At 45.3% G+C, this 25,625-nt stretch overlaps 1 protein-coding gene across 1 annotated transcript; it reads right to left on the bottom strand.

Annotated features, from left to right (window-relative positions):
• Positions 1–941: 941 nt before the first annotated feature.
• LOC126516902 (uncharacterized) lies at positions 942–21,709 on the bottom strand. The gene is made up of 5 exons (XM_072285947.1): positions 21,147–21,709; positions 16,886–17,021; positions 7,778–7,854; positions 5,266–5,392; positions 942–1,086 (listed from the first exon to the last, which is right to left on the bottom strand). The coding sequence occupies exons 2-5, from the start codon at positions 16,975–16,977 to the stop codon at positions 1,077–1,079; spliced, it is 306 nt and encodes a 101-aa protein (XP_072142048.1). The 5' UTR covers positions 16,978–17,021; positions 21,147–21,709; the 3' UTR covers positions 942–1,076.
• Positions 21,710–25,625: the final 3,916 nt, after the last annotated feature.

Raw genomic sequence — 25,625 nt, 5'->3', positions numbered from 1 at the left:
GATATATTGGTCTGAGGCAATATACCGCCAGCTACGAGATCAAGATTAAGAAGTCTTGCCAAGACGAAGACGAAGCTATTACAGGTATAGCAAGGTATTAGATCAATAAACAAAGTAAAGCTCGTGGCATTATAGACAGTGTAATGTCCAAAAAGAGCACGCCTATTAACCAAACACTTATTGTGTCATGTGCGCCAACACATGCATGCTACTAATCGTAACGACAACGAACACTCGTAGTCACCACAATGGTGTTACGAGGAAAACGGGTAAAGGAACCTACAGGTGACTGCCCCAAAGCGAACGTTCCCTGATGCCGCTCCCTTTTACACTTGAATGCCGAAGCACAGATCAGGCCACCTACAGTACTTGGTGAGCGAGAAGCCAGTGCGTACTGAGTTCCCTGCTCGCCGTCTCTTGGTCACCCCCACCGCCTCGCAGAAGTTCACGTGACTACCAAGTGTCTGCCTGGGCCGCACATGTGCCGTCATACTTAGGGCAGAACGGTGGTACCGACGACGCGAGCAGGCCTCGAGAGTCTGTTATAAAGGTTCTGACAATAATACCTATAGGGAAATGTGGTATTACGGTTTATGCCAGTTCGCTAACCGCGTTGTGCCACCTTTGGAATGCTGGGTTATGGGTGTCCGAGGCGTCGTCTCGAACGTGGAATGGCGTGAAACATGGTCATGGCTTCACAGATAATATTTATTCAAATGAAATATTTGTAAAAAGATTTCATTAACTGCCATTTGGTCTTTCAATAAACTTTGCCCATCTACAGTACATAAGCATACCTTCACAAGCTGTTGCAATGCTAACGCAAATATTGTCTGTTCTTCAACTTCAACAGCACGCTAGCACTATGCGTTTAATGTACCTGTACATCCCAGCACAAGTCACTATATTTCAATAACATTTTATTTGTGTAATTAAGAAGATACTACTTTTTTCGTACAGTAGTGCTCATTACGTACTGATTTTGTAAACAAATGAACCCTCATTAAAGACGAAGCGTTGCTTGCCTGGCCGCATTCGAGGTCTCCTGGCTCTGCGAGAACGATGTTCATCCATAGTCACCGCATCCTGCATTCCCATGCATCCAACGGAAATGCAATGCGCCAGTCTTCTTCTAATATAGTCGGAACCTCTACGGCTCCTGTATTTGCACGCAGCAAAGATAACGCTCTTTCTTAACCGCCTCACACGATTTATGTTCGAAGTAAAACAGTCGATTCATTGTAGGTGCGAGTACGGGAAGACTCGCCTACTGCGGCGCTTTGAAGGCTAGACATATTCCGTGGATGCGCGCGCAAGGGTATACACTATCATTTATATTGGCCGTAGGTTCATCTTGAGGCATCTTAGCATGCAGCAAGCTGTTCAGAGTGTAACAAAGGTCGTTGATCTCTAGCCAGAAACTGTCGAGCCCCTTCGTAACGTGTTCCGCCTATTGTCTCAAACTTGTGCTTAATATAGCGACGCTCGCCACTTAGCGATTGCTCATGGCGGACACACGCACATCCATCTTACCATCTCGGAAACCGCGTAGTGTCATTTGTCAACGCGTCCCGACCGAGCTGCCAAAGCCTGTTTTGCCACGCTACAGCGAGGTTCCTTTTTTTTTCTCAGACGCCAACCTTGACGAGCTACGAAAACTCCACCGCTAGAAGAAAACGTAGAACATAGCTGCCGCCATCCCACCAGGTTAATGGTGCAATGCGGTAATGGGTAATAGTGAAAATAAACATTGAACTGCTTGTATGTTTGCTATGAATTATTATGTTGTTGTAGTGACACTGAAGACTAAGTATGAAAACTGGGAGCTACAAATTTAGCTCTTTATTGGGCGAACTTCCGCCGATGAAAACAGGCAACTTAAGCACAATAACAGCAGTCAGAAAGGTCGGCGATTGTGAAAAACGATCTGCGGGGCAAGTGCGTCGGCTTTTATGCAGGGTGTCCCAGGTAAATTTAGCCAGAGTTTAAAAATTTATTCTTGCACTATTGCCCTATTTATTATTTTGCTTACTTTCACAATTACTCATTATTTAAGAAAAGTCTGAGGCAACGAAGTTGTGCTAAAAATTCCAAAGAGGAAGTTGCAGAGCACCTTGCAAAACGCCTGAATAAGCAGTATCGAACTTTCTATATGTTAGGTATTAATATTTTTTCCGTTTACTGCAGGTGCCCGCAAAGTACAAAAGGAAAATACTACGTCACATGTCCGCATGCCATCGTGATTGCAGCGCTCCCAAACTCTCCGCGTACCAACGAACATAACATCTTGCAGGGCACGCTGACCCTTAAATGGAGACAGGGAAGTGACACAGGCGTTGGCTGTGCGACACACGTCGCCGATATGCTTCCCTCGCGGCGGTTCATGATAGCGATGAGCAGGCACAGCGGCAGCACATCCGCATCCGGCTAAATGCTACGTTCGTTTGTACGCGGAGCGTTTGGGGGCGCTGCCATCACGGCCCGCAAGCGGAGTCTCACGCGGTATTTTTTTTATTTTGAGGGCATCTGCGGTAAGCAGAAAGACACTATAATGCCGAATAGTAAGAACGCTGGAAACTGCCTAATCGCACGTTTTGCAAACCGCTCTGCAACTTTCTTATCGGATTTTTTTTGCCTGCCTTAGTTGCTTCCGAAGTTGGTTAATTAACCTTGACTAATCATACAATTAAGCACAATATCAAAAATAGTGCGACTTACTCAATAGAAGAGTGAGTATCAGAAGTATCAGAAGAGTCAATATCATTAAACCCTGCTAAAACTAGCTGTGGCACCCTCGTATATGACTCATAGAAGGTTCCAGCGTAATTCCGGTTGCCGGCGCTTCTTCCAGAAAGTACTAGGCAATTGGCCCCACGCATGGAATCCGATTAGACAGACAGGTTGCGGTGAAACTAAAAAGATGCAATCAAAGATAACATTTCAGTGCGTTCGAAACAAGGCCGGCCCTTCTTGCACTGAACAACACTAAGTTGTTAGCGGGGCAATGCAGTCCACGGAAAAATACGAATAGTGTTACGTCTCAACACCACCAAGGGTGTTAATTGAACGTTTTACACGTGTCAAACCACCGCCCCTCCTATCCAGACGTCAACGCGGCGTGGGCAACGACTAAAAGCAATCACCCCACCATTGCCTAGAAACATGAAAAAAGGCTGAAAAGGGGGAAGCTCAACAACAAATTGATAGGCACAGGTAATTACACGAGTAAAATCACCCCCCCCTTCCCTCGGCACTTATCGAGCCTTGAAGACAGCGTGTAAACAGGCTTTTGCAGAGTTACACGAAAGGCCCTCAGCCCGCCAGAGCGAAGAAGAAAGTCGCGGCGGGCTGTTGGGGGGGGGGGGGTTAAACAAGGACGAACGAACTATAGGTGCCGCCGGTTCACTTCTCTCCACAGAACCCACACCCACTTCTTGGGTGGCGGAGATACTACGGGTTATGGTGAGCATGGGCGTGGTATCGCCACGGAGTCGACGAAGGTGATTTCATCATCATCATCATCAGCCTGGTTATGCCCACTGCAGGGCAAAGGCCTCTCCCATACTTCTCCAACTACCCCGGTCATGTACTAATTGTGGCCATGTTGTCCCTGCAAACTTCTTAATCTCATCCGCCCACCTAACTTTCTGCCGCCCTCTACTATGCTTTCCTTCCCTTGGAATCCATTCCGTAACTCTTAATGACCAACGGTGATCTTCCCTCCTCATTACGTGTCCTGCCCATGCCCATTTCTTTTTCTTGATTTCAACTAAGATGTCATTAACTCGCGTTTGTTCCCTCACCCAATCTGCTCTTTTCTTATCCCTTAACGTTACACCTATCATCCTTCTTTCCATAGCTCGTTGCGTCATCCTCAACTTAAGTAGAACCCTTTTCGTAAGCCTCCAGGTTTCCGCCCCGTACGTGAGTACTGGTATGACACCGCTGTTATAAACTTTTCTCTTGAGGGATAATGGCAACCTGCTGCTCATGATCTGAGAATGCCTGCCAAAGGAAGGTGATTTGCTGCTGGACAGTCTTGAGATTCCCTAGTCGACTCGCCTAGGGAAGACGACGGTATTAAAAGCAGACTGTGTTCGAGAGTGAGGACAGAGGGTCCTGATTTGAACTGACACGTTTAACTTGCTCCTGCACTGGCGAAATCGAGCCAAGCACATTGACGTCACTTCTACCATTTGTTTCTTGCTCTTTCACCGGACAGAAAGAAAGAAAGCTCTAATTGGGGATCAAAGTGGGGCCATCTGGGCCGGACAAGATGCTGCCACTTGGTTACACAAGCACTTCAACTTGCCGTCTTATCGGTATAAGACGCGCATGAGCATTCCGCTTAACCTTTCTCGTGTCAAAATTACGTATCGTGCTAAGTGCGAACTCTCTCTCATCGACAAGTATGGCAGGCTAAATACCTGCGGCTCGGCAACTGCTTAACAAAGTGCTACCTAATACTTTTCTTCTTGCGGCCTTTGGAACATTTTTGTGGAGGTAAACATATTTAAAATGTTGCCACTTGCAGTAGTGTGGACAGTGCAAAGAAGAGACGGGAAGGTCAAGAAGGAAGAAGTGCGTGTGCTAACTCCGCCCGCTCGCTAGCCTGATCCCACCACCGCTGTTTTTCAAGGGCCAGCGCTCCTCATCAAACGTCGCCAGTCCTCTGTGAAAACAGACGTTGACATAAAACCTAAAATCTGGGTTTTTACGTACTGAAACCGTGATCTGATTATAAGGCATGCTTTAGTGGTCGACTTCAGAATAACTTCGAAGACTCTGCTTACTGCCGGCGTACCCTTGCTGTATTGCCTCGGTAAACTCGGACATAACCTTGTTTCATTTTACGAACCTGTGATGAGTATGTTCTCCTGACAATCTTCACATATTCCATAATTGGCAATGAGTAAGCAGGTTACAAACTTGCAAGTGTACCGCACATTGCAGCCTGTTAACAGGATGGGAAATCGGGTGAGCTTGTGTAGTTTCGGGGTTGCGGCATGGGGTGCCCACAGTGCCCTGTGGTGTTCCCTCCTTGTAACTCTGCGCGGGTCCGATGGCGCTGTTGCAACCATGAAGTATGTCAGGGCAGGCTGCGTCGGCTGAACGCTCAAAACTGCTTATGCAGTACCTGTTTCAGCCATCAGAGCTAGCCCTCCCAAGGAGAACATACCGAATAGAGGCATATTGCTACACGGGTAGCCATTCCTGTCGTCTCTGAGTTGCTTTGCAATGGAAGTTTTCTAAATGTGAACTTACGTGGCGTAGTCTTCAAAATTGGCTGATGCTTCCTCCTTGCCAGCGAGGCTTGAGCTGGGCCTTGCGTTATTGATGCTGCTGATGAACCCCAGGTGCTGGTAACTCGTGCTCCCGTTGTCAGTGACACCTGTATGACAAAAGTATAGTAAATGTGTTCATTCGCAATAGTAATGGGCCAATTTATGGGAAATGGATATTTCATGCTTATGGTGCAAGGCAAGAAGCTTTTAGTGGTAGGGAAGCTTTATTGTTGTGCTTCTGTAAAAGGTTCCTTTTCTTTCTGCAACATTCTTGAATTCATGCAAGAACTTCGGGGCGATGAGGAAGCCGAGCACGATCAAGATTGTGCACTATTGGATTATTCTGAAGGTTATCACGTTTTCTCTCAAAGCACGAGCATTACCACGACAGTGCTCAAAATGAAAAAGGACACGTCGGTTTTCGTGCATGGAACCGCTGGCCCAATATATTTGTTATAATATCCAGTAACAAGCACATTAGATGCCTCACGAAGTTCTTGCTTATTGATCATCTATTACGAGGAGCAGACATAGCCAGACTCAGACGACGACAAAGTGAGAGGAGGCATTTCTACCGAGGGAATTTAAATTTGTTTGATGTTTGCCCTTAATTTAATGAACTTGTATGACAGATAGGTGCGTCATCCAACGATGTACTCACCTTTCAGAGACTGATTATCCCAAACCTATTTGGTGACTCCGGTAGCTCAAGTTCCTAAGCACCGGCTGTAAGCACTGCTTGTCTAGCAGCTCATTAGGAACGCCAAACGGGTGTCCTCGCCAATGTTCCTCTGTAGGCCATCAACAGACTATAGTACAACTATCGAAAAGATTGCTCAATGCCCATATCTGAGAATCATATTGCAGGCACCAGATCAACTTGGAAAGAAATGTAGAAGTGTTAATTCACGGGGCAATGCCACTGAACTATGCAACCGAAAGCGTTAAAGCGCGTTAAAATGTGGACTGCATGGATAGCGCTGCAAGTATTATAGCTAGGCGCACATGTTCCCTACAACTGTGGAGAAATCGCGTGAAATTGAAAGGAAAATGTGACAGTAGAAAAAAGCTGAAATTAAAGGAGAGACTTCCTCAGGAAGACCATCGACGCTACTGCAATTAGCATTAAAACTGCAGGGACACGGCGCATTGTAGAATAGACTTTTATTTAAAACATGAAGGGGGTGGAAGGAAGTTAGCTAAGAATGTTTATGGCATTGTTACATCCACATGCCTGAGTCTCTGCGCCTTCGTAAGTCAAAGAAAAGTTCAAAAGCGGATTTCCAACCACCGGAACCAAAGATTTGAGTTTCATCATCTTTCACTTCAGAGGAACTAGTGTGATTGCATAAGCGTAATTTAAGAAACTAATCTTCATTATCTGGCATCGTCAATTTTATCAGTCGCACCGTTCAAGCCGCAACGTTCGTCAGGCCTGAGAAAGTGGTTGCATAGATACTGGCAGAACGAATGATGCTTCATGTATGCAAGGAATGCTAACCGCCTTACAAAAAAGAACATTCAGTTTGAAAGGCCGGTGTTTCAACATGGCGCAGATTTTCTTGTTCACAAAGCGTCACACTTTTGAAGTAGTGGCATACCCATTGGAAATCGTTGGATGTTAAGATCGTTACTCTGTCAACACGAATAATGTTGTTTGAGAAGCGTATAGTTGGGTCATTTTGTAAAGGTTTAAGGCAACAGAGCGCAAACAACTCGCAGACAATTTTGTAGATCCTTGCCTTACATTTTCATTTATTGTTAACGTTGTTTATGTAGTGGCTGTGACTTGGCTAGCTTGTTATGAAGTGACCAAGGGCTTAATTGTAAAATATTTCTGGCTGCCCCAAATTGTATGCTGTGACATCTGCAGTCGGCCGAAACGGGATACGTTGGCTGATCCAACCTGCTACACGTGAGCAATTATCGCACTGGGCAAAAAACCTGGCAGTACCGTTACGACCCTCCCGTAAACACATCTCATACGCCACCCTAATTGCACGTCTTAATCTGCACTCGAATCAAAGCACTTGCTATGCCAACGAGCTTGATTGGTTTGAGGGAAACATAACGATATTAGAAAGACGAGCCGACTGCGATTCTGCTTGGCGAATAAAATTGTAGAACAATGGTCAAGCGATGATTCAATTTGCGAGCGAATTATTCGCTGCGTGGAATGCACAGTCTCGGCTTCTGCCCTTATCATCTAGCAGCGTCCTTTACCTGACAACCGATACAAGAATCTATTCATTCAAAAGTTTCTACTGCATAAGTTATGTATCAGTTTGCATATATTCAGATAAACGCAAATTTCTCAATAAGGACAGTTACAAACTGGCTCATGCGGAAACCGTCTTGACGGTGCTGGTAAAGGGCCTCTTTATGCCCAATAAATGTACCGTTGCCCCGGTAACCGTAGGGGCTATCTCCTGTGTTTGTTGTGAACTGCCTCCGCAAGTTCCACTGGTGGCAAATGACCATCGCCTACGTACCGTCGACGTTGTAACTCCCGTCGGTTATCGGCGTGGGCTGTGTGTTCCACTGGTACTTCCAGGCGTCATCAGAAATGCTGCAATTATTAAAGTATTATTCAGACAATTACTAGCTACGACAAAAATGGTTCAATTTATGTTTTATTAAAACAATGTTCACAAGAAGTAAAGTCGTGCTTTGTAATCGGGCTACTTGCAGTTCGTTCTCCTCAAAGACTGAATATGCTGGCTGGCATAGGACGAACGGCGCAGTCGGGGCACCATACTGTGCACGCACTCATCCACCACAGTCGAAACGGCACCTTCGCTTGCACGAACACTGTCAGTTTAACTGCTGGAGTACTTACAACGGGTCCTATGTAGTTTGCTCCCCTGCCACATTGACTGAATCCTAGCAATGATTTCGGAATAAAATGTTGATGCATTAAACACATTCTTTGTATCAATATATCAAGTTAAAATATATCAACGAAACTGCGCAGATGGTTTCTGCAAGGATGACGCAAACCTGCGCTAATATTTCAAAAGTTCCCATTTGTACCTGCCTGATGTCATTCGGCATCGCCGGGGTGAATGTGGCGTTTTCACGCCGATTGCAATGAAGACTCACGGATCCGGCAGCTACGACTAATAGGTCGTATTACTTGTATTGTTTGAAATTATGGGCTCAAATGTCTTGCTCTAAAGAATACACGCAGGTTTCTGTCTCTTAGCCAAGTAAGACTTTGAACCCTTAGGAAAAAAAATTACGAGTTGGAATGAAGTCATGAAATCATCATCATCATCATCATCAGCCTGGTTACGCCCACTGCAGGGCAAAGGCCTCTCCCATACTTCTCCAACAACCCCGGTCATGTACTAATTGCGGCCATGCCGTCCCTGCAAACTTCTTAATCTCATCCGCCCACCTAACTTTCTGCCGCCCCCTGCTACGCTTCCCTTCCCTTGGGATCCAGTCCGTAACCCTTAATGACCATCGGTTATCTTCCCTCCTCATTACATGTCCTGCCCATGCCCATTTCTTTTTCTTGATTTCAACTAAGATGTCATTAACTCGCGTTTGTTCCCTCACCCAATCTGCTCTTTTCTTATCCCTTAACGTTACACCTATCATTCTTCTTTCCATAGCTCGTTGCGTCGTCCTCAATTTGAGTAGAACCCTTTTCGTAAGCCTCCAGGTTTCTGCCCCGTAGGTGAGTACTGGTAAGACACAGCTATTATACACTTTTCTCTTGAGGGATAATGGCAACCTGCTGTTCATGATCTGAGAATGCCTGCCAAACACACCCCAGCCCATTCTTATTCTTCTGATTATTTCCGTCTCATGATCCGGATCCGCCGTCACTACCTGCCCTAAGTAGATGTATTCCCTTACGACTTCCAGTGCCTCGCTGCCTATTGTAAATTGCTGTTCTCTTCCGAGACTGTTAAACATTACTTTAGTTTTCTGCAGATTAATTTTTAGACCCACTCTTCTGCTTTGCCTCTCCAGGTCAGTGAGCATGCATTGCAATTGGTCCCCTGAGTTACTAAGCAAGGCAATATCATCAGCGAATCGCAAGTTACTAAGGTATTCTCCATTAATTTTTATCCCCAATTCTTCCCAATCCAGGTCTCTGAATACCTCCTGTAAACACGCTGTGAATAGCATTGGAGAGATCGTATCTCCCTGCCTGACGCCTTTCTTTATTGGGATTTTGTTGCTTTCTTTATGGAGGACTACGGTGGCTGTGGAGCCGCTATAGATATTTTTCAGTATTTTTACATACGGCTCGTCTACACCCTGATTCCTTAATGCCTCCATGACTGCTGAGGTTTCGACAGAATCAAACGCTTTCTCATAATCAATGAAAGCTATATATAAGGGTTGGTTATATTCCGCACATTTCTCTATCACCTGATTGATAGTGTGAATATGATCTGTTGTTGAGTAGCCTTTACGGAATCCTGCCTGGTCCTTTGCTTGACAGAAGTCTAAGGTGTTCCTGATTCTATTTGCGATTACCTTAGTAAATATTTTGTAGGCAACGGACAGTAAGCTGATCGGTCTATAATTTTTCAAGTCTTTGGCGTCCCCTTTCTTATGGATTAGGATTATGTTAGCGTTCTTCCAAGATTCCGGTACGCTCGACGTCATGAGGCATTGCGTATACAGGGTGGCCAGTTTCTCTAGAACAATCTGCCCACCATCCTTCAACAAATCTGCTGTTACCTGATCCTCCCCAGCTGCCTTCCCCCTTTGCATTTCTCCCAAGGCTTTCTTTACTTCTTCCGGCGTTACCTTTGGGACTTCGAATTCCTCTAGACTATTTTCTCTTCCATTATCGTCGTGGGTGCCACTGGTACTGTATAAATCTCTATAGAACTCCTCAGCCACTTGAACTATCTCATCCATATTAGTAATGATATTGCCGGCTTTGTCTCTTAACGCATACATCTGATTCTTGCCAATTCCTAGTTTCTTCTTCACTGTTTTTAGGCTTCCGCCGTTCCTGAGAGCATGTTCAATTCTATCCATATTATACTTCCTTATGTCAGATGTCTTACGCTTGTTGATTAACTTCGAAAGTTCTGCCAGTTCTATTCTAGCTGTAGGGTTAGAGGCTTTCATACATTGGCGTTTCTTGATCAGATCTTTCGTCGCCTGCGATAGTTTACTGGTATCCTGCCTAATCGAGTTACCACCGACTTCCATTGCACACTTCTTAATGATGCCCACAAGATTGTCGTTCATTGCTTCAACACTAAGGTCCTCTTCCTGAGTTAAAGCCGAATACCTGTTCTGTAGCTTGATCTGGAATTCCTCTATTTTCCCTCTTACCGCTAACTCATTGATCGGCTTCTTATGTACCAGTTTCTTCCGTTCCCTCCTCAGGTCTAGGCTAATTCGAGTTCTTACCACCCTGTGGTCACTGCAGCGCACCTTGCCGAGCACGTCCACATCTTGTATGATGCCAGGGTTAGCGCAGAGTATGAAGTCTATTTCATTTCTAGTCTCGCCGTTCGGGCTCCTCCACGTCCACTTTCGGCTATCCCGCTTGCGGAAGAAAGTATTCATTATCCTCATATTATTCTGTTCCGCAAACTCGACTAATAACTCCCCCCTGCTATTCCTAGTGCCTATGCCATATTCCCCCACTGCCTTGTCTCCAGCCTGCTTCTTGCCTACCTTGGCATTAAAGTCGCCCATTAGTATAGTGTATTTGGTTTTCACTCTACCCATCGCCGATTCCACGTCTTCATAGAAGCATTCGACTTCCTGGTCATCATGACTGGATGTAGGGGCGTAGACCTGTACAATCTTCATTTTGTACCTCTTATTAAGTTTAACAACAAGACCTGCCACCCTCTCGTTAATGCTATAGAATTCCTGTATGTTACCAGCTATATTCTTATTAATCAGGAATCCGACTCCTAGTTCTCTTCTTTCCTCTAGGCCGCGGTAGCACAGGACGTGCCCGCTTTTTAGCACTGTATATGCTTCTTTTGGCCTCCTAACTTCACTGAGCCCTATTATATCCCATTTACTGCCCTCTAATTCCTCCAATAGCACTGCTAGACTCGCCTCACTAGATAACGTTCTAGCGTTAAACGTTGCCAGGTTCATATTCCAATGGCGGCCTGTCCGGAGTCATGAAATAGAATGGTGTTTAAAAATGCTTGTTTACAAGCGATGCTAAGTTTGCTTCTGTGTCACTCGCCGGAGACTATCTCAGAATTCTTTGAAGGATAAAGTTTGTTGTGCGAACGTCATGAAAATTATCTGAATAACGATACAATGCATAGCAAGAAAACAGCTGAAATGTGACGTGCTACTGCATTTGTTCACAAATGGTAAAATGTTTTGTAGAATACCACGACTTTCCACAGATTTATCGGTGTGGCACAAGGTCGCCCCAGTTTGCTCTTTGAAAAAGAAAATTGAAAACTCAGTAATTTAAACTTCACTTGTCCAAACATTAAAGATAAAAACAAGTATCATCATCGGCCAAACAACTCCAAGCGTGAAAAGTGTTTTCTCTGTAATGCTTATTTGTTGCCCTTATTCAACGCATGGAAATGGAAGAGCAATCGTTTTAAACCAACTTGTGGCGTTTCATCCACAGGGATTATGTTTTCAAAAAATAAAGCTTTGCGTGGGCAGTACTCAATTGGTCACAGTTTCTTTTTAATTGACAAATAACAGTACTGTTGTAGACTCTGACGAGTTGTGTAGAAAATACCTACGGCTCGGCACACAAATTGTTCACTGCGGTTAAAACTAATTCCGAGGTTTCCCGTGCAAGAGCGACGATTTGATAAAACGCATGAAACAGTAGTGGACTGAACATCAATTTTTACCACCGTAGCTTCTGTAACGATCACATAAATGCAAACACCGGCTTTCTAGCAGTGTCCTTTCAATTAAATTCGGCTGTCGCACCTGGGATTTTATCCGGCACTTCGAGCTACACCGTACCGTGGTGGGTGTACAGTGCAATAATTATACATAATCGAAAAATATTTTCTTTAAATACGTTCACTTCATGTTCTGAGAAATCTTATCCCGACCGCTAAACAGCTAACTTTGCGCTGAACATGGCAACATCTTCGCACAGCCCATGCATCGGCGTGTCTAGATCAAAGAAAACCTCCGATATAAAAGCTCAAGTTGGCTGTCAAAACGACCTGTTTTAGGTGCGAACTAATGTACAGATATACAAGCCAATTATATGGGTCATGTCTAAGGGTAGCTGCACTGAATGAAAAATTAACAAGCAAAACAAGTAAAACTCGCGTTGTGTAGGCGCCCAAAGTAGATGAAGCCCTCGAGGTACCGTCACAGCTTGTACTTGCAGTTTCCTCGTCCTTCATACTAAACTCAGGAGGCCTGTATTCGTAGCTTCTTTCATCAGCCATGCCTGATGTTTCGATGCCGTGTAACTGGCGTGTATTCACGAATGCGCAATGTTGAATCACAGCGCATGCGCACTCAATGCCAAGAAAGAACGGAAACTAATGAAACTTTTGTCACTTCGGGATTTCGATTAAAATGATACCACTCGGCTGGAAAAAAACGAGACGTTTGAGTCCGTCACTAGCTTGGCGCGAAGCTGCAAATTTTTTAACGCTAGTGGGGGCGCCCGGATAAGCCTTGCTGTCTTTCAGGCGAATGATCTACCCAAACTATCCCTCACTTACATCAACAAAAAAATGTACAATTATCGGATGATATCGCAACTTTTCTTTCATGATCCTCTCAAACTGAAGTGCACATCTTGCTGGTAAGAGCTTGTTGCTCGTGTAAGCAATAGCTGAAGTGCAGGAGGTATACAAGGTAAGTTACGCCCAACTAGCTTACGACTGGCAGATGATACAACTCTGCCCACGGCTGTGGCGCTCTCTGGCTCAGTTGAAATGAAGCAGGTAGTTCTTATCCCCTGACGAATGGCGCTCGCATTGTTCTGTTGCCCACAAATTGCAGAGCTGTCTTCTCTAACCCCTACCAATACAGAACTACAATTGCTTCGCTCTTGGCGCAATTGTTCGGTAATTAACGCTCATGCGCCATGCGTAGCCGTAGCTATGTCAGACCCCTCACATTGGGGACAGTTTTATGTGATTGCTCCAAAGTGGCATATTGCGTTTCACGCCCAGTACGACGAGTACTGTTGTCGCTAACCAAACTACGCTGCTGTCCACTCCGCACCTCATAGAGCAATTACCTTTAAGGGTAATTTTTAAGGGCAATTACTTTAGCATACGCCATAAACGGTGGAGGTGAAAGCCTGCGCGCTCAAGAGAGCGATCATATTACTCGACATTTTCATTCGAATGCATTGTTGCTTCTTATTGCTGCGTTTTCCCACTGAAGGTCGTGGGTTCGAGCGCCCGAATTAAAGCTACCTTAATTAGCTGTGCCTTAGTAATATTCGCCACAATTAACACAATATGCCATAGGTTCGACTCCTATCAAAAGTCGTGAGTTCGAGTGTTCTAATTAACTCTGCAATAATTAACTGTGACTTCTTTGGCATGATTAGCGGCGTCGATGTGGCAGCGATGTGGAAGAAGATGACGACGAAAGAGCGAGCAGTCGCTCTTTCGTCGCTCAGTCGCTCTCGGAAGAAGACGACGAAAGAGCGAGCAGTCGCACGAGCACTGCGATTTTCTGTGCAATCACAAGCCGACCTCGAAACATAGATCTAAGGCTTTCCGCCTTAAATATGTCCAATGACGGGTAGACTGCACAGCATGAGCGTAGCTGAAACGCGACGTACTACTGCAATTGTTCACAAATGGTAAAGGGTACCGCAGCATATTGTGACTTTCCCTTTCTTGATCACTGTAGTGTAAAGTCACGCAAGTTCGCGTTTTTTAAAAACGATTCGGAGCTTTGTAACCAATATTTGAGTGGTAAAAGAAACCTTAAAAATAATACCAGAAGTGGCTTCATTGCCCAAACTACTCCGAGTGGGAAAAGGGTCAGCTTGCCCAGCAGTTTGTTTTCTCTTTAAGAAACATTGGTTGCACTTTGGTAATAGAAAATACGACAAGGAATCGCCTTAAACCAAACTGGGGCTTTTCCTCCGCCGGGCTTATGTTAATTTTCCGGAATTTAATGTCTCTGATAACTTTGTAGCAAGTTGGTTAACACTGACACACATGCGTACAATTTACCGCCTCCACACAGTACAAAAAACAACCGACTTGCACATAATCTATTGCATCATACACTGCGTGCGCTGATAAGTAAAATACGTTAATCTTTAAACGCACTGTAGATGACATATGCCGACAAGGGATGTTTCTGCTTCTTTAATCTCATTCTTCAAATATTTATTTCAACACTGATTGCAATCTGCTTTACTGTAACGTAGATAACCTGCACATTAATTTATTTCTTTTGCTTTGGTGGCGCATACTTGCTTTTCTTCGTTAAAACAATGAAGATTTCTAGCTAGTACTTCTACCTTCTATATGCGATACATTTGTATAGGAACAATAGGAACTGTAGGGCGAGCTTATGTGGTAACATAATTGAAAACGTGCCCTTGAGAGGCAGCGCGCCGTCCCGTTGTTTCGTTTCTCTGCTTGCGCCTCTGGCGCTGTTTCGCAATTAGGTTTGTGTATTCGCATGTATTCTGCTACTTTTGTTGACGCGACTCAGCCATATATGTGCCACGATTCAACCCACGTGATGTTGCTTTGTAAGTCTTTCTTAACTCTACTGGAAAACACGGGGAAGGCGGGAGTAGACAAGTCCACTTTTCAAAACGTAGCCTCCTGCTTTCACCTTGTTCTTGTTTTGCTCATTAACTTTACTGGTTTATGTGGTACCTATGCCGCAATATGTACTTAAGTAAAAGGAGGTAAATAAGCCACATAAAATAAATCGATAAAATTAAGCAAACATTTACAATTTTTATGAAGAATACAGAAATTTTACCTGAAGAAATATATAAATCAACATTTAGGCAGAATTCTCCCGATCAATGTCGACCTTAATGAGACAAAAAGCTCTGGTTACTTTTCCAGGGCAGAACAACATATACAAACCTCAACTCTTTATTTATCTTAAAAAAATTGCACCGACTAATATGATACTTCCTATTGCCTTATTTGAGCGCAGATCTATACGTGTTTTCATTTCGCCAAATATTAGCAGGTGTGGACAGTGTCTCGTGCGGCATGTTGCAAGCGGAGCCAAGTGAGGCGCGACTGCGTCGCTAAATGGGAGATCACGAGAGGCAGCGTGTGAGTGACGCGGGGGCGCGATTTACCGCAGCCGCCGTATTCATCACTTCAGTGTCGTAATCCCATTGTCGTCATGCCGTCGTTGGGATACCACCCTCGTCCATGCGTTGGCGTCATTTTTTGTTCGTTATTCTTCGGCAGTTATGCTGTCACCGCAGTATCAGGATTAGGCCGTCATTGTCATGCCATCGTTGTCACTGTGTCGTCGTTCAACAGACGATATCATGCATTCGTTGTCATACGGTGTAGTCATTGTGCCGCCTTGGCGGTGCGGTGGTCGTCATTATCACTTTTACATGCGGTTGCCTTACCGTCGTCGTCACGTCGTCCTTGTTATACCATCATACACGACTTAAGAATGCGCCTGTCATTGTCATCATGTCGTCGCCATTGTAGGACTTTATCATTATATCAATATCGTTCCTCAAATATAAAATTAGGTTGTGAGGTTTTACGGGCCAAAGCCACGATCTGATTATAAGGTACGCCGTAGTGGGGGACTCCGGAAATTTTGACCACCTGGGGTTCTTAACGTGCACCTAAATATAAGTGCACGATGTTTTCTCATTTCGCCCCCATCTGAATGCGGCCGTCACGGCCGGGATTTTATCCGGCGACCTCGTAACATCATTCGTTCTTATTGCATCATCATTGTGTTAGCGTCATACAGTCATCATGCCTCCAGGCTCATAGGTTACCTTGGTAAGCGAAAGTCATAGCAAAGCGATAAATACTTGAGCATGTGGCATATAGTCGAATTATCAAAAGTCTAAGAATTATCGCTGCACTCTGAAACGAACGTCACTTAAGCAGTATGGCCCGTCACTGCATTGCTCGATTGCTTTAGACACCCGTCATGGTTGCTCAGTGGCTGTGGTGTTAGGCTGCTGACCACAAGGTCGCCCGATCGAATCCCGGCCACGGCGGGCGCATATAGAGGGGGGTGAAATGCAAAAACACCTTTGTACTTAGATTTAGGTGCCCGTTAAAGAATCCCAGGAGGTAGAAATTTCCGGAGTCTTCCACTGTGGCGTGCCTCATTATAAGAAAGTAGTTTTGGCACGTAAAACAGTATCATTTCATTTTCTCTTCAGACGGACGCTTTTCTCTTCACTATCTGTGTAAACGACTATGGCGTAGTACGTATGCATTTCACAAAGCTGGAAGAGTACCGAGTACGACAAGCATGTTAGCACCACCTCCACCATATCGCGTGCTTAGAATAACGGTTGATATTGTGCGCGTTTCATATATCAGAGCTCACCTCCATAGCAAAAGTTCGACAGTGGAGGCACAGTTGCACCACGGGCAGCATTATGCACCGTCTGTGATTTGCTTTGTGCAAAGAAATGTTTGCAAACGTGCGCTAACCCTGCGATGTTTTCCGGAATGGCCGATGCTTCCTCCATGCCAGCGCGCCTTGTACTGGGCTGTGTGTGATTGACGCGGGTGCTCGACGCCATAGGCGGGGAACTGGTGATTCCGCTTTCAGTGACATGTGTAAGGCCTGAGAGAATAACAGAGGCGTTAGCTCGTCCCTTTGCAAGGGTCATTCAACGAGTGTCAACATTTCGTGCTGAAAAAAGAAAACCACATGTTTAGTAGAGGTTTAGTGATCGGGTAACCTGACTTCAGTGCTTCTGTATGCGGTGCTCTTTCTGGAAATATGCCTTCAATACATATGACGAAAAGGACGGGCGTGACGGAATTTATGCAATGTAGAATTTCCCCCAATATAAGTGCTGTATTTACTACCGTAGAATAGAACACGATAGTGTTCCATGCTGGACACGAGGTAACCATTTTTAAGGCGATATCACTACGGGCCTCGTGTCGCAGAAAATTCAGTGTCTACGTCCGGCGCTGGCATTGACCGTCTTGTGAGCAAAACATCATTCCCAACTATGCATACCGAACCACGCAGGCCTTCCGTGTAGAGCGAAGGCGTTACTTAACGAATTTCGCAAAGTAAAATGCGTCAGAAACATGGCCGATTACGACTTACACACAAGGTTCAGGCGTGCTAACATCGCGTTGTAATTTGAATATACAAGCAAGCATAATTTTGCTACGCGGAGACGCAAACACAAACCCATTTTTCAGTGTTTCTACCACTCATAGTGCGGCCTGCCAATTTCCTTTCAAACGCATCCAGATGGCGCTTGCCACCGAGAATCCACGGCCCACGTAATGAGCGGCGTTTCTAGCAGAAAGCTCGCTTTCGTGTATAGCATTTGCTGCCAGCATTTCCCGGTAAACATTACTCTTGAATAAGCTGTAGTTACCGGGAAGCGCCAGAAGCAGTCAGGTATCTTTGAATGGTATCGCGTTGCACTCTTAAAGGCGAAGCTGAAGCGTCCTGCAAATTTTGTTGCGTCGATAATCAGAGTCATATCTTGGCTCTACATCTCCAGCAATAAGCATATTACAGGCTTTACTAAGGCGCCGGTGAAAAATATGCAATATTTCCTAAGCTAGCTTTTGCACACAGTTAACTTTGCTTATAAAGGCCGCGTTCTCGTTATAGTAAAGCTCCTTAGTAGCGCAGAAAACTAAAGTTTAGCTCGGGGTGTTCTGTCTAAATGCATGAGAAATACGCGGTAAGGTTGCTCTAAATTTGCTGGGGTCTGTTGCTCATAGAAAAAAGTTCAAATGGAGTGACTGGAGCAAACGAAGTTTTGTTTTGCCTGTGAATGTTTTCATAAAAGTTTTCAATATGGAGGAATTTGTAAAATATGAATATCAAGCTTTCAAATCTAATGCAGCAATAAAAAAAGGATAACACAGTTTTGGAAACATGTAATAATACATCTAAAGTGGTCAAAACGATATAATGTGGGGCGCTCTGAAATATGATACTATGTTTTGGGTAGGACTTTCTCAAAACGCTCGTAAACATTCAAACTTTTTGCACGTTAGTAATTAATGAAACAATATTGGCCACCTTAGGGGCTCTAGCCCATGCAGTTTTATGGAGCTGAGATATTTGTTTGGTCGCGGGGGAGGGGGGGCAGAGCTACAAATTTGTAAACTATGTCCTTGTCCGTTGTGTCGTCCAAGTATGGCTTTCATTCTGTGTGGCTTTCACGCACCAATTTTCCGAATCAGCTACCATATTTATTCGCGTAGGGGCTGTGCGTACGGAAACCGACACGGGGACACTTGTAAAGTGTGTCCTCTGCTGTAGTAAATACACCGCTGTCGTGGCCTATGTAAATGTTCTTTCCATTGAGGGTTGTTAAGCGTCTTCGCAAGTGGCATCGATGGTCGAAGGCCATGCCATACATAACCGCAACGTCCTTGGAATAGCTGAGGCTGTTGAACGCGTTCCACAGGTCTTCGAAGAAGTCGTCACAAAACCTAGAATTGGACACATGTATTGGTATCGGACCCCTTGCTTCCAGGTAAATCGGGAAATATCTGACGAAGCTTTTTAAAAGCACAATTTGGAACAAGCAAACTGCTATTTTGTTAATGAACGTGATACGTGCAATGTTTTATTTTACCCAAATGATCACTTGCTGGCTAGCACAAGGGGAACTCTGTGTAATGCGTGGAGTGGGGAACGACATGGACCTTAGCGGAAACGCCTCCTTGACTTGCACAAACATGCAAGTCAAGGAGGCGTTTAGTGTAGTACACTTTAGTGTAGAACTTGATCTTTCGTTCACTTACGGCGTTTCTGATTAGAGCGTTGTAGTTGGCTATATGTGTTCGGTTTTCAAACTGTCGTGGCGTCGACTCGTAGAGGAGAATCGCAATGATAATTTCCGAATAGCCGCACCGGAAATCTTTTGATCTAATTGTTCTATAAAACAGGGTCAGGCTCAAAAGAAGAGGCTTGGTGATCTTCTTGCATCCTTTGTTTCAGAGCACAGCTGTAATAAAAAGAGATGCTCCTTCCACGCCGGATTGAATCAGCAATGGCCGTGGTGGTATTGGGATTTTCACGGGAATTTAAATGAACGACGAATCATGGATTCGTGCCATGCAGAATATATCGTAAAAATAATTAAAATTACTAGCAACATGGCTTCCACAGAATAATAGTGAACCGACAGTTGCCTCAAAGGGAAGACTCATTTTGAACACTTGAGAAGAGAAGGACTCAATCATTTCAAGTTAAGCATATGTGACAAAAATGTGTTGTTGCGAGTTTGCTTCACGTATAACACGTATGACGCGCTCCTGCGAAGTCCCGTCTTTGAGGACCAAATCCTGGCCGTCCAGCGCGCTCGCGATCGGGCCGGCAGACTAGATTCGTCAGTCCTATCGAGGGATTAGCCGGGTGCGCGTTTAATCGCGTTTTGCTGGACCCAAAGAAAATTTATTCCCTCACTCACTCACTCAGGTATGACGTGTACAGCTGGCTTTCCAAAAAAATTATTTGAGTTACAGATCATGAACAAGGCGCAATTCCAGACATAAGCCTCAGAAAAGAACCGTAAATGAAGGGACGCGCATCTGCAGTTGTATACCACAAATCATTCTAACTTGCGACTTACTTACCGTGGCAGCAAAATAAGTTGTCGAATTTACTCTTTAAAACCTGCTTTCGAACTTAAATATACTAATTAGTTTCACGTCAGCTATAAAAGGAAGAAACATCATGAAGGTGAGAGCTGCGCGATGAGCAGCACGCGTGAATGGTGCGGGCGTGTTGTATGTCATGCGCTAGAGAAACTCTCGCACAGGGGGCGCATTAGTCTGCCGACTCACCCAGCACGAGATGGCATTTCAGGAATCGCCCGACGTCTGCGCGCAGGCGCGAGTAAAAGCGGGTGCGTGGGAGAAAATCTGGGGGCTTCTGCTCCTTCAATATCGGACTTTGCCTAGGTGGTACGGAGGAGTAGTTCCTTTCTCGTTTTGGATGCGTTTGGCTCGGTAGTGCCGGCATTGCGGAATGAGGTCGCGCGCTGGCCATGCCCATGCACTAGTTTGTTTATGCTCTGACGCTAGCTGCCGGCGCGGTAAATCAGGGGAAGAAGTGGGCACTTATGGGCCGTGTGGGGATGACAGTTTCTAAAAGTACATCGGACGTACGCGAATCGCAGAATCTAAAGTTACATCGGCCGTACCTGATTTGCTTAGGTTTCGCTAGCTCTGCGGGTCCATGTGAAGGACGTTTATTTAGCTCAAAGGGTACCATTAGAAGAATACGCCTTTGAAAGGTCACGGCGAGCAGCATTCGAAAAGCCTGACACGAACCAAATGATGCTTCATCGCCGGGTTTTTTATAACAGGCACGTAGACCCGTGTGTGTTTTTGCATATCACAATCAGCGATGATAGGCCGTTGCTGGGGTGTGCGATGCAGTGAACAAACGCGAGCGACAAACATGTTCTTCGATAGAAGCATTTGCTCGCCGCAGTGACATTACTTCGGACCTTAACGATAAGCAGCCGCCGCTGTGCATTCCGTGAAAATATTTTCGCATCACCGTGCATCGACGCGCAAAAAAAAAGAGAAAAAAACGCTAAGAATGTTGCCCACGTAGTACGCAGTCTGAAGTTGTCTGTGAAAGGCCTGCTTTGAAGTAAGAACAAATCTATGGCTATCAATGCCTGGTGCTCCGGGTCATACCTACGGGGAACAATATTAATCGAGAATTGTTACAAGCGGCAAGACTCACGTAGTGCAACAGTCGGATGTGTACGAAGCGCCCTCGAAAAAATCCTGGCTTGTGCTCGGCGTTGCTTCGTCGCCGAAGGTAAACGCAGGAGGCGTGTGTCCACTGTTACTTTGTTCAGCCATGCCTGATGCGGTGCTTTCTGAGCACTAGCGTCTATTTTGTGACAGAATCACGTGAAATCATAGCGCATGCGCAGTCAGTGCCGATGAGGAAAGGGAACAAATGAAACGTTTGGCTATTTGGAAACTAGAAGACAGTCGTAGAGCTCACTTGAAAAAAAAATAAAGAGACGATAGCGTGCGCCACTACCTCGACGCTAAAGTGCTTATATTTTAACGCTAGAAGAGGCGTCCTGATAACCCGCGCTGTCTTCCCACCAAATGATCAAGGCAGTATAACCCCCCTCCCTGTTAAAAACAGTTCACATGAAATGCCGTTATTAAGGCGAAAACCTTAAATGGTTCATGGGTCGAAAATTGGACCGTCCGGCGTTATGGCATCAATATACGAGCGCACGCGCCAGTATTTCTTTATCAATAATAAAAAGAAGAGTTCGATCACATTTCTTCGCGTTGAACGGACACCCTTCTAAATAAGCAGTGTGGCCACAAAAGCGTGTACGTGTGGTTTACCGGTTTTGTTCATGCCTGGCGAGCAACGTACACGCACGTGTCTTATGACGTCTTGAGCAGTACGTCTGCGTGAAGCGGGAATGCTTTTGTCGTTGAAAGTTAGCGCTGTCTGTTTGCCTAATTTGCCTTTCCGTGTCCCTCTCATTCTGTGCTAAAATATATAAAAGCGCATGCAGCTACATTCGTCGATTAAAGCGCTAACAAATCATTCAGCGACCCAGCGTATGTCTCCTAGTGGTATTCATATACTTGCCACGTCCGTTCTAGCGTGCCTTTAACCACACAGAAACAGTGGCGATGCCTAGGCGACCGAAAAAGAGCAAAAGCTAAAAACGAGTTAAGATAAAGCAAGCAATAATAAAAAGTAACAACGCATTCGAATGACAGTGTTCAAGTAATTTAATGAATCTCTAGCGAGCGCGCAGGCTTTCGCCATCATCATCTTTACCGTGTGCTAAATTGACTGTAATCTTTACTTTTTCTTCTTTAAGTTAAGCGCTACTGATTCCAGGGGAAAATTGGTGCACGTGAAGCGATTCGGGAATATATATAATGTGAACAATTTCCTTTCCAGAACTCTACCTCTCAAAGCGGACGCAGTTTGTCCCCGGTCTGTGAGGGGGTGCTGCGGTCGAGGATAGGGCGGCCGTGCGTTCTCGATGTTGGTGTTAACGAGCTCTTCTTCCACCCTCCTTGCATGGCCAGCGGGCGCGTTTGACATCGTGTTTTGCTTCTTTTGCCTGTTGACTCCGTGAACACGTGGTCACTATCGACAGCTTGAGTACATTCAGACCATCGAGTTACTAATGATGGCCTCTAGACTAAGCACCCTTTCTTCGTTTTTTTTTTTTGAAATATTGGAAGTTGCTTCGCGCCAGGCTGTAGCAGAGAAGGCTACGTGGCTTGTGATTGGTGTTCTATCGATGCTACTGAACGCCTGACACGTGGATGCACCTATTCTTTGTTCAGGCATGTCATAAGATGCGAATGAAGAGCAGATTCCAGGTCCCGTACCCTCCGGCCGATTTGGAGTTCTTTCAAGTGAATGCGTTAATGTCGTAAACATTTATTTTTTTACACTCGCTACAGGGAGCGCTGATCTTCTAAAAATAGGATGCCGTGCTATCTGCATCGCCAGTCCGAAAAAATTCTGTTGCACGAACTTTCATGAAATATGGAATTAAAAGACTGCTGCAGACATTCGGAGAATTGTCCAGTAACGCGTAACCGTTCTTTGGCTGCAATCTTAGTTTGCTTTCGTTTAGTTGGTTTTCGTAGCTTATGCGTGTCTACCTATCCATCGGATTCGCGATGTCTAAAAATGCTTGCGCATTAGTAGAGAATTCTCAGAATTGCGGTAGCGTTTTTTGTTGCTTATCATGTCTGTTCTGCATAGACCACATCATGCTACATATTGGAACTCTCGGATTGGAACTGATTCATCAAGCCACGTTTCGGAAATCGCTAATACATCTACTTAGTTGAGAAATGTGGCGTATTCAATGTCTGTAGAGTGATTGCATGTTGGAGGAAACCAGCGACAACCCTTTTTTTTTGGCCACAGCTATGCACTGGTTAGCCTCACTGTACACGCTCTGTAGTCTCACCTTGTTCACGCGTTGCACTTATGAAACGAGAATTCCGTCATTGCGCTTCCCTTTGTGTGACGAAATGTGAAGACGTCATTGGCATTTGTGAGATACAGGCCTTATGAGGTGGTTGCACTTGAAGGAGCGAGGTGGAGAAATTTCAGGGGTAGAACATCTTTTAGGCTGCGAATCATCTACAATTACACTATTATGCCAGCTCCCAACTGCAATCTCTGCCACAGTCGCTCAACCTATAGATATGTGCAGATGACATTTGCATCTGGGCTTCAGGAGTAACTGCCCACAGGTTCACGCGAGATTACAAAGAACTGCAAAGCTGACGTCTGCTTATCTTAAGAGACAACGCCTCGGCGTCATAACAGCAAAACGGGAATTAGACGCCTGCATGAGAAAATCGATGACAGGATAGCCGGTGTACACTATTGTCCAGCCTATTTTGTACAAGAGAACCCATCAATATTTAAAGATGATCGTCGAGCGCGACCTTTTCTGGAGCGCCCATGTATCTCACCCAAAGGAGAGACTCCGCTCGATCCGTTACCGTTTCAATATCATCGCTAGAAAAACATGGGGACCCTCGGATTCCTCCTATTAACGCACTCCGGCGCTGTGAAGCACTCGGAAGACAAATTTGAGAGTGTTTGAGAACATTCAAGGTCAAGCGCTTAGAACCAGTCTTGGTCTACCGCGATGCCCTTCAAGAATTGCAAGAATTGCCATCGCCAGGGAACATCCATCAGTAGGTACGTCGCCACGGACACCCTTAAAGATATTTTCCGACATCATTGCAGATTCCAGTCTCAACGTATGGCTTCTCTCTCGAAAAGTAGACCAGCGGCAGCTTTTTCTGGCATTCTAGACACCTACCGATACTCTTTCATCCGATTCCACGCCTGCAACAAGATCGTCTTGTCCTTTGCGTTGTCTCCGTCAGCCACAAGTGCAGCTTTCCACTCCAGGAGTTGGAAAGAAGCCCCAGTGGCGAACTTGCGTCCTGAAGCAAGCCGCTCTTCATCTACTGGATCATTCCTACATTATTCTAGTTCAGATTTCTACCGATGGGTCTTCGACTCGAACCAGCTCTGCTGCTGAGGTAGTCATTTCATCGACGTCAATCTGGAAGAAGTTGAGGATTGGCCACGTCACAGCATCGACAGGGTCCAAACTTGGTGCCCTCTACAGCTCAGTGCTTTATGTGCATCAACAATCGCCAAATCACTGAGCAGTATTCTGTGATTCAAAGGCAGCCCTGCAAGCACTCTTATCGGCTCTGCTCCTCAGCCGGAATGAACAATTGGCAGTAGAGGTATGATTAGGCTACTATCATGCGGTGGACCGAGGCCATGACATTGTATTTCAGTTTCTACGTGGGCACTGCAACATTGCTGGCAATGAAAGTTTCGACAAAGCTGCCCCGGAGGCACATGATGTATATGAGAGCTCCTCGATAAGATTGTAGAGAACGGATGCAGCACGGCACCTCAGCGGCCTTACACATATTCCTGTAATGAAATGCGACACACTGGAGTTCACCAACCTGCGCCTATATGTCATGGACACACATATGATATTACAAATGTTATCCGGTTGTAATTTTTACCCGGTAGATTACAATTCTACCTGGCTCAACCTTATGAGATATCAGCTACACTTTTTTCTCGGTCGCTCTGCATGCTGGCGTAGAGGTAGGAGCACTTTCTGAATGTTATTCCCTGGGAAGTCCTTCAGCAGTCGTTATAGTTTCGTTGCTCGGAGACAACAGTTGGTACCGTTATTAGGAAGGCAGGATTTAGCGAAGCCCACTTCACGTCCGAGCTCGATCAACCCTTTATTCAACCGTTACCAACCCTTACCAACCCTTGTAAGCGTCGCCTACAGGCAACATAGCAGAATGTTTTTTTTCTTGCGGAGTTTCGCTATTGAGCACGATGTTTCTGGCTAAATATCTTCTAACAACACAGAAGGGCTGGCAGCAACCGTCATTCGTTAGCTGGTTTAAAGGAGGAAATACGACGAGGAAACAATATTGGCATGCGACTTGCTTTTCTTTGAGATGAGAACAAGCACGGCGAGAGGAGAAAAACCGATGGGTGATGACCGATGGAAGATGGCTGGCACCATACGTGTCGAAAAGAAAATGAAGTGCACGCCTATGGTTTGCATATGATGTGAGCAGTGGGTGCAAATTCCAAACAAAAGCATAAGTGGCTTGGGGTGAAGTCCACTTTTAGTTTTCT

Source organism: Dermacentor andersoni, chromosome 1, assembly GCF_023375885.2.
Source record: "Dermacentor andersoni chromosome 1, qqDerAnde1_hic_scaffold, whole genome shotgun sequence".
Taxonomy (NCBI): Eukaryota; Metazoa; Arthropoda; class Arachnida; order Ixodida; family Ixodidae; genus Dermacentor; species Dermacentor andersoni.
Note: the sequence above shows the minus strand (reverse complement) of the source record. Positions and strands in the feature narration are given on the sequence as shown.